This window comes from Eurypyga helias, unplaced genomic scaffold, assembly GCF_000690775.1.
Source record: "Eurypyga helias isolate BGI_N326 unplaced genomic scaffold, ASM69077v1 scaffold16531, whole genome shotgun sequence".
NCBI classification, from domain to species: Eukaryota; Metazoa; Chordata; class Aves; order Eurypygiformes; family Eurypygidae; genus Eurypyga; species Eurypyga helias.
Window position 1 is genome coordinate 38,224 of NW_010231627.1, and position 16,303 is coordinate 54,526.

The 16,303-nt window shown below is 41.3% G+C and overlaps 1 protein-coding gene across 1 annotated transcript in view; it reads left to right on the forward strand.

Annotated features, from left to right (window-relative positions):
* PTPRK (protein tyrosine phosphatase, receptor type, K) overlaps positions 1-16,303 on the forward strand; it is a gene marked incomplete at its 5' end in the record, with an annotated part of 36,346 nt that overhangs the window by 19,225 nt on the left and 818 nt on the right. Inside the window, 10 exons of the mRNA XM_010161152.1 lie at positions 1,323-1,420; positions 2,144-2,260; positions 3,005-3,159; positions 4,269-4,404; positions 6,293-6,442; positions 6,998-7,171; positions 10,058-10,189; positions 10,421-10,546; positions 12,490-12,653; positions 13,962-14,097. Of these exons, the coding sequence (XP_010159454.1) occupies positions 1,323-1,420; positions 2,144-2,260; positions 3,005-3,159; positions 4,269-4,404; positions 6,293-6,442; positions 6,998-7,171; positions 10,058-10,189; positions 10,421-10,546; positions 12,490-12,653; positions 13,962-14,097 (1,388 nt within the window). The remainder of the gene's footprint in view (positions 1-1,322; positions 1,421-2,143; positions 2,261-3,004; positions 3,160-4,268; positions 4,405-6,292; positions 6,443-6,997; positions 7,172-10,057; positions 10,190-10,420; positions 10,547-12,489; positions 12,654-13,961; positions 14,098-16,303) is intronic.

Sequence of the window (16,303 nt, forward strand, 5' to 3'; positions counted from 1 at the left end):
CTAGCTCAGAAAATCTAGGTAAAGTAAGGCCACAGAAGGACAAAGCCTCTTTGTAGGAAGAAGTGAGGGAAATCTTTATCCTATAACACCCTGCTAATAAAAAGGGGAGTTAGAGGAAAAAATTGAGTGTCTATGGAAATTATTCATTTTGTATTTCTGATAAAACTCCTCACAATAAGGAAAAACAAATAGATTAGTCTAAGATTGCACTGAAATATCAGAGGCTATGAATTAAAGTAAAAATAATTAGATTTAGATGTGTCATTATTTGATCTGTGAGTATAATCAGATAGCTGGCTGGAAATATCCTGTTATTTGTGCCCTTGGTAGACTGTAGCCACATGCAGGAAAGACAAACTAAAGGCTGGCTTTGAAGTAGGATGCTTAAATTTCTGTCCACATTTCTTTTTCATTTTTGTGTAAGTGTTGTCTAAACAGGTTTCTCTATGGTAGGGAAGTCTATGTTATTATTTTATTTCTGTTTTACTGTGTAAGTCATTGCACATAATAGTGTGTAAAGGACACAGAAAAATAGCTGCTTTAGTATGCATCCTTCGATCTAGCATATGAAGGAACGTGGTTGAGTCTTCAGGTGTGTGTTATATGCAGTAATATTTATACTACTATACAGTAATGTTTATACTGCTGCTGGATTGTGGTCAGGGAGTTGTTTCTGAGATGATTCTAACAGGGTAAAAGCCTCTCGCTCAACTGAACGTGTCTTGTCTGTGCAGCAGAGCAGGAGGCAAAGCTTAAACAAGTGCTCCTCGTTTACTTCACAGAAAAGTAGTTAAGTTAGTTTAAATAACCTTCAGTGAGAAGTTCATGCCTCAGCGCCCACTTGTGCTCGCGCACTTTGCCGGGTGCTAGATAGTAAATGTACGGGGTCTGTACCACCGGCCCTCCCGGCTGATACTTCACTCGGTGTGGGCGTCTCCTCGGTGAACACCTGAAGAAACGTACACTCAACGCATTACGCTTAACAAACGTTAAACAAACCTAGAAATGTAACCATAGGTGCTGTCACGTGTTGCTGTGTCCTTGTAGTTTTCAAGCAACTTCTGGCGTTCGGCTGGGTGAAACACCTGCTATTAATTTCTTTCAAGTGGTAATTCAGTTAAACTGAGAAGATTCAGCGTTGGTTAGAAATAACAATACAGTCTGGAAACTGGCGTGATGGTATGATGATGTGGTTTCACAGAGCTTTCATCTTCGAGCAAGTGTGTTCATGTGTATCGGCTCTGAAAAGCACTAGATTTTATTTTTAGCCTTTGCTTTGACTTAGTGTTTTGCAGAGCATTACCTGGAATTTTTTCTTACAGGTCCAGTTCATGAGACTGTGTATGACTTTTGGAGAATGATATGGCAGGAGCAGTCAGCTTGCGTTGTGATGGTCACAAATTTAGTGGAAGTTGGGAGAGTAAGTTTTTGTTTTCTTGTTCTTTTACGCTACAACCCTAAAGAAAAACCTGCTGACAAGACAGAGTATCAGCAGAATGGATGCAGAAGAGTCTTGTGAAGGACAGCCCTGCATCCTGAGAGGAGGGGAAAGGGGAGAGTCCAGACCTTGTTGCGGTTACGGTATTGTGTAAAACCAAAGCTAACTTCTGAAGAAGACTGATGCTGTGTTGCTTTCATGAGTAGTGAAAAATTGTCTGAATCCAAAATTCATATTTCAGCAAAATAGATTGGTATATTGTCACACAGATGCGCAGAGTAGGTGGACTAGTGAGTAAATGTGCTTCTACATCAGTGGCTAGAAATCAGCAAATTGTTTACAGTTTAGCAGTAACACATCCCTCAGGGAGTAATATAAAGTATCTGGGATTACTTGCAACAGTTTGATTACTGATATGAAATGCATCCCAGTTTAACATAAGTGGAAATGTATTCCATAGCTCAGCACTAAAAAAAAAATAAACGCTCATTTAGAAATGAATTTGGCATCTAGTACAGCTGTGGAAAGCAGTGGAAACTCCTTGTAGCTAGTGCTTAACTTGATAGAACAGCCATTAGCCATGACAAGCCACATGAGTGCATGGTCATTTTGGAAATAAATGTGGTGTAATGCACGACATGCAGTAACATATCCTCGAGCTTTTATTTTCCTTTGGTGTAAAATTCATTCCCATTCTGTATTTAGGTCAAGTGTTACAAGTACTGGCCTGACGACACAGAAGTTTATGGGGACTTCAAAGTGACTTGTGTAGAGATGGAGCCGCTTGCAGAGTACGTCGTCAGGACCTTCACACTGGGAAGGGTGAGCACGTTTTGAAAGGCCTCAGCAAAATACCGTTCCCTGGTAGCAAGGAGCATGAAGGAGGCTGTGCTTGTGTGTGTTCCTGTGAAATACCAAATCCCTCTGTCTGGTTAGCAGGTGCTCGGTGTAGGCCGCCGTACCTCACCGTGAGAGTAATGCATTGCGTCGGGCTATCCAAACATGCATCTTGCTGTGGGATTTTGAATTTCCCCAGGAATGTTGACTGCTACCCTCCCCTCTTTGACAGTCACCTCTTTTCTGTAGCCACACTGAGCTCGTGTACCCGGTTATGAGTCACGCCTGTGATTCTTCTCCTTTTACCCTGCCCTGAATGCCACCGAGTCAGCCTCACTTAATCAAAGAGCAAGCTCTGTGAATGCCATGTATGCAATACAGCTGTGGTCTTCTGATAAATCACCGTACTTGCCTGCAAATGTAGCAGGCCGTTGTCTTAATTAGCTGAACTTCTGAAAATCAATGCAAATTACATCTAAGTCTATTAAAAAAAAATCTAATGAGGCAAAACTAGCATACTTAATAGCAAAAGTAAAAATTACGACCTTCAAAATGAAAAACAAATCAATGACATCTTCAAGCTCTGTATGGTCTTTGCTTTAAATAAGTGGTGAAATGGTGAAAACAGCATGTAGATTCTATCAGTGTGTGTTATCATTATTTGAGTCAGAGAACATCTGGTCTGTGACACACTTTGAATTTCATAACCTTTTTTTTTGCCTTTTACAGAGGGGCTACAATGAAATCCGTGAAGTTAAACAGTTTCATTTCACTGGCTGGCCAGATCATGGAGTTCCTTACAATGCCACAGGACTACTTTCATTTATACGGAGAGTCAAATTATCTAACCCCCCTAGTGCAGGGCCTATTGTTGTCCATTGCAGGTGTGTACAGAAGACGTAGATTGATTTTTTCCAAAACTGTGTACGTGAGCATTTGCAGTGGTCTCTTGTGAAGCATCCATCATTTTGAAGGGCTTTGTTTTTGTTGTTCCCTTTTTGAATTGCCTAATTCATACTGCAGTAGGATTTGTCTGTCTACAGAAACATTTGGAAATAACTGGATTTTAGTATACTTTGCCTAAATAGAATATCCAGAGATTTTCTTTTTCCTGCAAGAGCAGCACCAGCTAAATCATATGATACTTCAGGCTATCATTTTAGGTAGCTTACAATAATTCTGTGACAGCATTCGAGAACAAGTGTACGTACAGCTGCTTTGATAGGTTGGTGTTACATATAATGTCTAAACAGATTATTAATTTAAATAAAAGTAAGCAAGTAGATGAAGGAAGATGGAATGAGGTTAATGGCAACAAATGCAGAATGTTGTTCTTCCCGTGCAAGTATTACAAGGTTTGTGTTGTTAGGATACAGTCTTCTGACAAATAGAATTGTCTTTCAACCCCATCAAATGTTTAATTGCATTCTGTAGATAGTTACTCAGCCTTTACAGATTTCAAGAATTCACCATGCAAAAACTGTCAGTAGCTTTATATAAAACAAAAAAAAGCAATAAAGAGAGATAATTCTGAATACTCTTAAATGTGCTGCCTGAACCAGCTTAGAGCTTGGTTGGTAAAACATACACTTGAGTTTATTATTATAATGTATCGCTTAAAAATCATCCTTAGTCTTATTAAATAAAAATAGTTCTGTCATTTTTTGAAATGCATGAGCTTAATCATCCTCCAGATTTCAGTTTAACTACCTTTTCTTTTTTACTTTAAATATTGATCTGGGTGATAAAAGGAGGAAAACAAATAATTTTCTTTTTGCTGTTACTTAGCGGATAAGATCTGATGGAAAATGGTTGTTTTGGGCACATCAAAAGATTTAAAGGACATTAAGAAGAGTAGGAGAGAAGATCAAAAAATAGTGGTTGAGATGAACAAAATGAATGACTTCATAAAAATGCTCTCAGTAGTGGATTTATAAAGTTTGCAGATGTTTTTCTGGGGCTGTTCCTAACAGTATTCACTGATTCTTTTTAGTGCTGGTGCTGGACGGACAGGTTGTTATATTGTGATCGATATCATGTTAGACATGGCAGAACGAGAAGGTGTGGTGGATATCTACAACTGTGTCAAAGCCTTACGGTCCCGTCGCATCAACATGGTACAGACAGAGGTATGGCAGTTTGCCTTCAAAGCACTTGATGCTTTCTGAAATGTACTAGGTCAGAATTTCTCTGTTACCCTGAAAAGAGCAGTCAGCGGCCCTGTTGAGGGGTTATCTCCGCTGGGGAGCATTGCTCGATGCAAACAGGTGCCCAGAACCAGGATGGGGCAACAAGCCCGACTCCTCTTTCAGTCTTCACACAACCAAGTGCCCACCTAACTGTAACAAAAGGAAAGCAAAGAGGACGTTTTAGGGAAGACCCTGCAGTGTGCCTGTCTGGCACACCTCTCCCCAGCTCTGGTATCAGCAATTCCAGGAACCCAAAGTTGGGATTTTAGCAGGTTGCCACCGGTTTTAGAATGTCTTCAACCATTTTGTCCATAATTTGACTTACCTGTGGAAGTTTATGTCAATTTCACTCTCCTTTCTCAACTCTGTTTTTCTTTGCTTTAACCACATTGCCAAGCCTTTTTCCTTTTCTACCCTTTTTGTATTTTGTCATGCTTTCAGCAGCTCCACAGTAAAACCATTGCCTTAGTGGTGAAGCTCTAACAGCTCCTCTTCAGCCACCTGAGTATCACTGAGCTTCCACAGACACGGAGGTTATTGTTTTACAAAAGACAGGTTACCTGAAGTGGTTTGCCAGCTCTGTCTCCCTTCCTCCATGCGCACATCTGCCTAAGAAGTTATGTCACCTGTGATCATGTGCAGATCTCTGCAGTCGGCAGCCAGGCATATAGATGTAGTTTGGTGCAGTTTTTATTCCGTGCTGCAACCTGCGGCAGCATGAAATGTTCCTGATCAACTACACCTACTACAGAGCCGTTAACCTTTGGCAAGTGCATGGGGTGGAGTGTTTCAGCGTGACGGCTTCAACCATCCCAGTTTAATCTGCTCTTGCATGTGACTTAACACCCCTGCTGCTGTTCCTTTCTCTTTCTCTCCCTTTTGCCTCTTACTTCTCATCTTCTCTAAGAGATTCATATTTAACACAGCAAAATAAAGCTGTAATCGCAGGAAGTTCTTGTGATGGTCATCTTGACAGTGGTGAGGGCAAGAGCTCCATAGCCATCCATGTGTGGAAGGTAGTACAGGCTGTAGAGCCAGAATATGACCATGGTGCCTGGACATGTGCTTTTGCTACAGGCACTTGTTAAAGTTTGTGCTGTTCATAGCCTCACTGCTATTCACAATTCTGAGGTGGGGCTGGCACAGTCGCACACTTTGCTGTATAGGCATGATTTACGTCTGTTGCTCTTGGGGTAAGTGAGTATGGCAGGTGCTGTGAAAAAATTGACAGGGGGCCTGATTGAAATAGTAATGCAGTTGTGTAGAAATAGTAGTGAGGTTGTCTAGGACTCAGGGTATTTCAAGGCAAGTCAGAAAAACAAATGGGAAGAAATGCTGTTCCTACTGGGACGAACTTGTGTTTATTGCTGGCCTAGAGCCAGCTCTGAGACAATTGGTCTACTAGCTTGCACACACATACAGAGAATGCAGCATGCCAAATAACTGCTATTCACACTAGCAGGGCTTGAAACAATTTACACTTTTCAAGACTGAAAGCTATTTAAAAAAAAAAAGTAAAGCCAACAAGTTGCTGGCATATAGGCAGAAACCTATAAGCACAAGTGAATCAAAACCTTTCCTTTAAATAAATTGCTATGCCTACTTTGTTAAGTTTTACTGGGTATAAGCTGATTCTAACAAAAAATCCTTGTTAACTGCATCCCAGTTAGGAGAATATCGTGTTTGTACTAAAGCAATATTTAATTAATTGATGGACACTACCTTGAATGAGTTTTACAGTGTGCAGGAGATCTGTTTATCCTAGAAGAAGGAAAGATCTGTTGTTTTTAAATGGCTATAATTTTTGTTTCTTTGCCTAATTTGTTAGGAGCAGTACATCTTTATTCATGATGCTATTCTAGAAGCTTGCCTGTGTGGAGAAACTGCCATTCCTGTCTGCGAATTCAAAGCTGCTTATTTTGACATGATTAGAATAGACTCTCAGACAAACTCTTCGCATCTCAAAGATGAGTTTCAGGTATTCACAGTTCCTACTACCTCTTCATGTGACAACAGGTTTTTCTTTCCTTTAGATTTAATTTATTTTAAGGGAAAGGGTTTTCGTATCACGTTTATAGCATTTGGCCCGTTACTTTTAGTCCACAAAGTAAAGCACCTGTGTTTGTGTTTGCAAAGTTGTTTTTAATATGGAATATCTTCCTTTGAATAAAATTGCAGTAAATATCTGTCTGGAATAAAGAGCACTGACTAGGAACCACAGAGAACTTTGGCTTGCACTTGCATAGCTAAAGCACAGCTCAAAGGATCCTCTTTGTTTTATTCCTTTCGGAGGGGATGGTGTCATGCAAGATCTGTTCAGTGGTACATGGAGCGCCTTTTACCCCTGCAGTTTAGCCCCTCTTGGACAGCCCCAGCACGTCCGTCAAACAGATAGGAGCTCTTATTTGTTAATGTCTTCCTGCTACTTCCTCATGTTTTGCCACAGAGTAATATTTTAAATTAAAACTTGGGGAATCTCGAGTCTGTTGTCTCTCAGTTTGGTGTGCTAAAGCGAGGGTCCTCTCTCCCTTAGACGCTGAATTCTGTGACCCCTCGCCTGCAAGCAGAGGACTGCAGCATAGCCTGCTTGCCAAGGAACCACGACAAGAACCGCTTCATGGATATGCTGCCACCTGACAGATGTCTGCCTTTCTTAATTACTATTGATGGGGAGAGCAGCAACTACATCAATGCTGCTCTTATGGATGTAAGATACTATCTCCTTTGTCTGACTAGTGTGCTGTGAAAAGATGTGTAATATGAGAGAGAGCCCTTGCTGGGTTAAAAAAGGGTAATTCTTTCTTTCTGTAGTGCCTAGTAAAAAAGTCCTAACGAAGAAGGGTCGGGGGAATGGGTAGGAAACCCCACCAGCTGGTGTTGCGTGTTCAGAAGGTTTGTTATCTTTAGTCTTTTGCATCCTTGTGGGACCCACTGGAAAATCTCCCCTTTTCAGTGGCATTGTATAGCTCTCCAGCCCTTCAAATCTTAGCAAGGTCTCAAAAATCTACTTTGTCTGGAGGTAAATATTACCTACCTGACCATGAGGTTACTCTCGCTATTTTATAAAAAGGCTGTGTATATTGAGGCAGGAGAGACAGAGGAAGAAAGGAAAAATAGTTTCTTTGGCATATTTGACAGTAGGGTTGTGGTTCTTGTTCATATTTTGAGTTGCAGCTCTTTAAAGTTGATGTTTGAGTGACAAAAGTGTTGGGAAAAATGGAGGTGAACCTGCTTATAGATGTCTGACCGATGAAGCCGTTCTTCGCCTGTGCTGTCAGATGCCTGCTTGTGCCTGCCATTAACTTTTCCACAGTTAGGCCCCTGAAGTCGCCTTTACAAATACTTAAATAAGTGGCCTGATTTCCAGGAGCATCTCCTCTTCCTCAAAAATGCAGTGCTGTCAGAAACTGCGTTGTTAAGAAGAGATGCTGGAATAAAATGGCAAATAACAGCTGGAATCATCGGGACGGAATGCTATGTTCGTCCCAGAGTTCTGCCTGAACTAGCACAGGAAACATTTGAACCACCAGCAAAATGCAGTCTCACAATTAGCTATTGTGCCAGAAAAACAGAGGAGTAGAATGTGTGAGACCAATCTAAGAGGGAGTCACTGGGGCTGAATGGGCAAATTAGAGCAGTGAGCAGAATTTTGGTAGCAACCAAAATTGTTTAGAATTGCAGTTAAAATTATATTAAGTACCTGGATGAAATTGATGTGCAGTGGACCAACCAACACATCTGCATAGAGGAGTGTGGTTTGGGGAGAAAGGAAAGATGCTGCAGGCTGAACGGCTGGGTGGCAGAAGGACTCGGGGTGTGTAGTCGTGTGGGACAACAGGCATGGACAGGAACCAAGCAGTGCATTAACGGTTGAGCAATCAGAGACAAGTAAGGAAAGACAGAAATGGTAGTAATAAAAGGAAAAAAGCAGCAGAAAAAAAGTAATATATTACAAGGAAGGCATGTAACAGGGCTCTAAGTACAGGGTTAAAACTTTGGGTAATAGAACTTTCTTCTTGCCCTTTTTCTTTTTTCTTCTGCTTTTATATTTTAAGGCTGATTTATTTAGAGAGGGGGGCCCCATTGCTGGGCAAGGAAAGGGGACTTTTGATAGCAAAACAGAAATGGAAGCTTTCCTTTTTCCACAATGTACTTGTCCCTGTGTTCTCACAAAAAGGTGCCTGCTTCCCAGTGCAACAGCAGGTCTCCTGCCTGTTCTTTCTGAAAACCTGATCATCTCAATCTCAGTTAGTTCCCTCATCTCAGGAAAGACCAGAAATGATGGGGAAGAGGGCTAGGAAAACATCAGCTAGAACATGTCTTATTTCTTAAAAATGTTAGGGAAGAACTGATAGTGGATGTTCCCTTTTTGCTCCCTGGGCAGTTCTAGGAAGTAGGACACACGCTGCTTGTCTGTACTATTACTCCGATATGCTTCCTGCATTAGGAAAAGATAGCAAACATAGATTAAAAAAATCGTCCTTATTCTGTTGTCAAATAAGTACTAATGCTAAAGGCATTAATTTGTTATCTTCACAGTTTACAACAAGCAGAAGGGTGAAATAAGTTGTATTTTTTCCTTCTGGGCCTCACACTATTCTCTTCGAGGTTATGATGCCTGTGAAGATCCCGTACATCAACCTTCAAACAAGCAAGCTTCACACCAAAATAGGTTTAGCTACCCTTCTGGGTCTTTCTCCTAGGTTAATTTGCTCTCCTTAATTTAGTAAAAAACAGCCAAACTGCTTTTACTACCAGCCTGGGTGCTAAACACGAGCATCTCTGTTGCAGCATTTCATCTTCAAACTGGTGATTTACAACATCCATAAGAATATTCACCATCTTGCTTTGTTTCTCAGATTAACCTGTGGGTGCTTCCTTGCCAGTTTATATCTGTATTCCTTCACTGCAGAACTTTTCTGTGCGTAGTTACAAATCGCTGGCGAAAAACGTCTGATCTCTCCTCTTCTGTCTGCTGCTCATAATACATGTGTTGCAGGGACTTACCTCCTCTGCTGTTAGTGGTATCCCAGCCAACCTATGTAAGGCTGGAGACCCCGATTTGCAGTTGTGTAAAATGTAGCATACAGAAAATGGCATCTGTTGTCATGACAGGAAATAGTGTTTTGCTGTCTACCTTCTATCTTCTGCTAGAAACGGGCCCCAGTAGTCCCTAAGGTCAGTTCCATGAGTGACCCTGTGGTTGTGACACCGAAGCAGAATTTGGGATGAGCTTAGTCCCTGGTTCAGTTGTATAACCTGTTGGGGATGGGGAGACCTTCTGAGACCTCTGCAACCAAGGGAGAAGGTTTCCTACTCGGTGTCCTGGACACAGTGCCTGAGGAGTGTCTTCAGTGCCTTGTGCATATCTGAACTGGAACGGGGCTTGGCCTGTAAGGAAGCTGAAGGCAGACACGAGCAGAGTAACCTCTTTGTTCTTGCTGGAGACGACAATGTATTTTTAACACCAGCTGTGGTGAAATCTGATGTAATTCATGTCGCAGCTTTGTTCTATGTATATGTTTTTTCTGTTTGAGTGGAAGTTATTAAGTACTTCCCCTACCAGTGCTAATAAAGTCATTTGCCTTTGCAGAGCTACAGGCAGCCAGCAGCTTTTATTGTCACACAACATCCTTTACCAAACACTGTGAAAGATTTCTGGAGATTAGTGTATGACTACGGCTGTACTTCTCTTGTGATGTTAAATGAAGTCGACTTAGCACAGGTTAGTTTGGGTCTCGAGTTTTCCATGTACCGTTGCATACTTTAATCACTCTGGATCCGCTACATGATCAAAATGTAGAGCAGTGCAGTGACTTTACAGCTATTCTCTGCTTTACAGCAGCTAATTAACACTAGTTGCTCAGCAGAGGTTAGGTGAGATGTCTGCAGTGGAATAAGGCGATGCTCAGGTTGTAACTTACCATTTCATTATGCTCCTTCTGCTCTGGTGCAGGGCTGCCCGCAGTACTGGCCAGAGGAAGGGATACTGCGATACGGTCCCATCCAAGTGGAATGCATGTCGTGTTCAATGGACTGCGACGTCATAAACCGAATTTTCAGGATATGCAATCTAACAAGAGTAAGCATTATCATAACAATATGTAATGGAAAAATATGTCATGTTTAACACTCTCTAGGCTTTTGTGGTTTTTAATTTTGAATAATAGTAAAACACTAATGTTCTTAAGACGTTACCAGGAAAGAGTCGGTCAAACATTGATGTCTAATACTAATTTCTAGTACTTTTTTATAGCTGCATGCTAAGCAGAGAGTGCAGTAAGGTGAATGTCTCTTGTTCTGTGCCATTCTCCCTGATAAGTAGAAGATGCATGAAAAGTATTCTGTTTGTTTGGTGTGCAGTGAAAGACATATCCCTGTAATGCACATGTAGTGACAGATATTTAATTCTGTAAGACATCTTCCATGGTGAATGCAACCAGCACCGCCTCAGCCAAAGGGTGCGAGAACCACAACATAAAAGGCAGGTTGTGGCACTCTGCAAAGCAGGGTGTGAAAAAACTCTTGAAAGCTCCTCTGCCTCTGAGGGGTTTTGCACCATAGTGCCTCATCTCTTTCTCAACTTCGGTAGCAGTACTAGTCTTGCATTCCTGACCTACATTTATCATCTCTTTCTCAACTTCAGTAGCAGTACTAGTCTTGCATTCCTGTCAGCTCTTTCACACCTTGCACCATTTGGTCTTTATGCTGCCCTGTAGTGCTTCACACTATCGCAGCATCTTCTCAAACTGTTTCCCACGCAGTGCCTCCTCCTTCAGCTCACCTCTGTAAATCAATTCTGTTGCCTGCAGGTAGAGTTGCAAATGCTTCTGCGACCATTACACATAAAATTAACCCGCTACCCCTGCTTTACTTACCATCACTACCTCGTATCTTTCATTCAGTACTGAACTTACAGACCACCAATTGCTCCTTGAAGTATACGTTTAACTTTCATTAATGTTGAAAAATAGCTGTGAGGAAAACTGGTTACTCTGTATACAACTTTTTTTTTTTTCTTTTATTTTGGCCACACATTCATTTATTCAAGTGCAGAGATCAGTTTGCATGTGGCCAGTATTTTCTCCAAAGCTTTATTTTGCTTATTTTCAGAGCTCAGAAAAACATCTTCAGCTGTTCATACCTTGTTTGGAAACTACAGGAAGTTAAGGTGTAGGCACACTGGCAAATATTACACCATAGCGCTTTTTTTGTTGTATTTTGAGACTTCCTCTTTTTTTTGGTTCCTTTCTTATTTTCACTTTTTCCGTTTCTTCTTTTTCACGATATTTAGATTTTCTACTCTTCTACTACTCTGTCTCCCATGCCTTTTTGTCTTTACATCTTGCTTCTAACTGTGTCTCTGCTCCGTTCTTCCTTTTCTAAAATCCTACTCCTTTTTGTCATCTTCAGCTCCAAGAAACTGAAAAAAGACTGTTTGTTCTTCCAGCTATTGAGGCCTTTCTTGTGACGGTGTAAACCTATCCAAAGCTGTAGCATCTAGCACATGGAAGGCTCAGAGGCTGGCAGCAAGGCTGTCCTGATGAGCATAGTCTGTCAGAAAGGGAAGACTTCAAGGAAAATAGTCATATTTGTGCACCAGTATTAGTAGTTGTTGTTCATAATGGGGGCAGGTCATGTGTGGGAGCCAAAGGTATATCTCTTCATTTCTGTAGGTCTAACAGTGATGTTTTTAATTTGTTATTGATGTTAAGCATAAAAACCCATGTCACATAGAATCTAGGGGATTTGACTATTTAGAAGAAGACAGAATAGGTTACGTTAGTGATTGATAAACTGTGGATCGATAAACTGTGATGTTGTCTTCAATGTAATGCCCTTTTTTGACATCTTCCTTGAGCTGAAGTGATACCAATTAATGGAGACTCTGCCATGCAGTGTAGATACACACTGGAATCTGTCCATAATATAAACACTTATGTTTCATGTGAGTTTTATATTTTGGTTTTCTAAACCAAGATGTGAAGGTGCCATATTGACCGAAAGCTCTTTGGTTTCCCTCAGCCCCAGGAGGGCTATCTGATGGTGCAGCAATTCCAGTATTTGGGATGGGCTTCTCACAGAGATGTACCAGCTTCCAAGAGATCCTTCTTGAAGTTAATTCTCCAGGTTGAAAAATGGCAAGAGGAATGTGAAGAAGGGGAGGGCCGGACCATCATCCATTGCCTGTGAGTAACTGGGAGAAAGTCACATGGCTGCTCTTCAAATGAATGCTTATAAATTATTTCAGGTTTCAAGTTCAAGCAGTATTCTTATGGCCACATTTTTTTGTACATGCCTTGTTCCTTTTATTTAAAAACAAACCAGTGCTACTGTAGGTTGGTTTTGGTTAACTTTCACATTTGCCTGTCTCAAGGCAAGGTACCATATGGGAATGAGTATTTCGGACATGATGCTACAATGATACTGTGTATTGGCTCCTTCTGTACAAAATAGCATGTATTTCAGGTACAAAATGTGTACAGATCAGTTTCTTCTGTGCGGTTTCAGTAAGGGGGTCTTTTATGCTGAGTGCCAAATGTTGGGGGTTTTTTTTTTGAGGCTCTCTTGCATACTGTGCATTGCATTTTTTCCAGAAGGCCTACTATATGTTGAGGGGTTTAGGCTGAAAGCTATGAATATATGAAATCAGAGAAAAGTTCTGTAATACAGTATGTGGTCCTAGAACTACTGTTGGTAAATGACTGCTGGCTGCTTATCTGAGCTTGCTATTTAAATGGGAGCTGGTTTGGGAGTTTTGAATACATGGCCTCTTTTTCTCCCTAAGCAGAGAATGCCTGTCTCTCCTACCTTTTTAAATATCAAGTTTAAAACTTAGGAATTGAATTATGAATTTCTCCTTACTTAAAAAAAAAAAAAAAAAGGCTTCTGTTTGAATGTTCAGAATTAATTTGTGTCCCCTTTCTGTCCACCCTTCCTTGTTTTCCATGGAACCTTCTAGCTAATTTAAACTTAGTAAGAAGAAATGCCTACCTTAATTTCCTTGAAATGAAAATTAAAATAGTTCAGAAGTGTCCCCAGAGGTCAACAAGGTATCAAATCAGTGATGCCTTGGCATTACTCTGTCTAGATAATCCTCGTACCATGGGATAATTTAAGTGACTCTCTTTCCAGAACTAAGTGAAGAATGTTCTACTTGCCATTGAACTTGTTTGGGGTTTGTTATTACTTCTAATGTTGAACTTGCCATTACACTTAGTTTTTCATTTCTAATGCCTATGTAAATTAGGCTACAGCATAGCTGGGCAGAGTGGTGGGTTGTAAGGGTAGAATTCAAAAGAAGTAATTGAGAGGAAGGTCAGAAACAGCAAATGTCTTAAACCAAACCCACTGGAGCTGCAAGGAGATCAGTGAAGCCCGGTCTCCCTGTGGGGCTCACGAATGACTCGTGCTTACTGAGTGACAGAACAGAAATGTGTTTGGGATGCTCTCTTACGCCACAGTGAAATTCAACCAGCTCTTTTCCTTGTGTACAGAAACGGCGGTGGCCGGAGCGGGATGTTCTGTGCCATCGGCATTGTGGTTGAGATGGTCAAAAGGCAGAATGTGGTGGACGTTTTCCACGCTGTGAAGACTTTGCGGAACAGTAAGCCCAACATGGTAGAAACTCCGGTAAGCACCAGGCCATTGGGGTTACTACAACCAGCCGGGGAGCCAGAGGCTCTCTTGTTGTGTGACCGGCGTTCTCAGTCCCGTGCCCACAAAACAGAGCAAACCTGTGCTGGGCCACCAGAAGAAGGGGACCTAGGTTTTGGGTCTTGGGCTTCCCTGGTAGTATAGACTGAGCAGAGGCTGGTCTGATTCTTGGCGTGAGCATAAGGTTGGGAAACGTTACATCCTGTGGTGGAAATTTATTGAGTGTACACACAAGCTGCACATGAAATGCCAGCCTAAGCGTTTACACTACTTTTCTCGTAGTGGTACTGTGCTTTTCACAGAAAACATTCTGAGTTAACAGAATGCGCTTTAATCTCCCAAAATAACCTGGTCTGTGTGAAGAGAAGTTGCAGTGTGTTGTGCTCACACAAACCATCTTGAAATTTTACTGAGCAAGGCATTTCTTCTTAGTAGGAATAAGCTGTAAAGTCCAGATTAGTAGCTGGAGATGTGAATACTTTGCTTCGTAACAACAACTGCTGCTTTGAAATCTGTATTGAGTAATGATAATGTTTGTAATTCAGGTTTGTAGTAGTCAAAATGATACCTCAGAATCAAAGACTTGGATCTAGTATCTTGGAAATGAATATACAGAATCATAGAATGTTTTAGGTTGGAAAAGACAGTTTCAATCATTGAGCCCAACAGCTAACCTAAATAATAAACAATAAACTGATACAAACAATATGAGCCTGAACTAGCAAAAGTACAAGCTCAATATTTGTGTGTACACTGCCAGAACTCAAAATAACCTCCACTCTTCTGATCAGTCTTCATGAATACAGTAATAGTGAATATCTTGCCACATGAACACTTCAGCCATGAAAACTGAATGTTGTGGAAAGTCCTTAAAAAAATTCTCCCAAGTGGATTTTTTTCTTTCCTGTAGGTGCATGTGAAAGCGGGTTAGACAGTGTTTGGGTATTTCTGCCATTTGACTCTCACACTGCCAGCAGCCAGTGTCACTTTTCAGCCAGATGGCTGCCTACAGCATAAAAATCAGGGATGCCAATTGAAATTAAAAACATTCTGCAGTTTATGCATAGTGAAGATTGCTTCTGACCTTGTGAACTTGCGTACTGAGCAAAATGGCTGTAGCTGCCTCTTCCCATGCTGCCCTTTTTTCCAGGTGTCACTGTTTGCTTAGAGTATCAAGTAGCTTCTGCAGCATAATTTGCTTAATTACTGTGCATCACTTGCATCCATTGCCACCACATAAATGAAGAAGATGGTTAAAATGTGAACACGTAGAGCATCCTGTAGCGGCAGTGACACTGTGCTAGGTGTAGCTGGTTTCACCGCAAACACTTTGCAGTCTGCCGTGCCATAGGTGTCTGAGACACAACATATTGAATTACTGCCTGGATTTCAGTTCACTGCTGTGAAGAAAACAGGTCAGATCACATGGAAAATTACTCATGTCACTGTAAAAGAAGGCCAAGGTAGATTGTGTGTGTTTCTGATAAATGATGTGTAAACTTACATTTCGTTTCAAAATAGTCCTGAATTTCATTGTAGTTTTAATCTGCAATCACTGTATTTCCGTAGCTATGTTGTCTCTGTTGTGTGGGTTTTTATTCAGAACTCTTGAATAGCAGCAGCTGTTGAGTTGTTAGTTAGAAAACAAACCAGGAAGACCAATATGTAACAGTCATGTGCCCTACATTCAGCAGCATGATCAGATAACAAAAATGAGCAACACAATAGAGCCTTGAGATATCCCCACCACTTCCTGCTAATGGATCACACTGGCTTCCTTTGCAAGCAAAAATAAATCACAAAAGCAGATTCGTTTTCTCAGGTTGTGATGACTGGAGATTGCATTTGTTTCCTTGGGTTTTCTTCTCCTTGTTGCCTTCTCCTCTCTCCTTCCTCCTCCCTCTCCCCCAGTTTCGGCCCTGAACAGCAGCCTTGTTAGGGAGAAATGCTAACCGCGATGAAATTTCGAGCTTCAACATCGCTTTTAAATGTGCATCTGATCTCTTGGACGTTGCATCGACATACACTGCACGGATGGGCTGCCAGCCCAGAGCAGCTTTGTGTCACAGCTCAGTGTTCCCTAGTTGTTCCCTGGCTGTCCAAGCAGCAGGCACCAGCGGACTGCTCAGTACCAGCTAGCTTAAATATAAGTGGTACATCAGGGTAAGGCGCTTTCACCGCA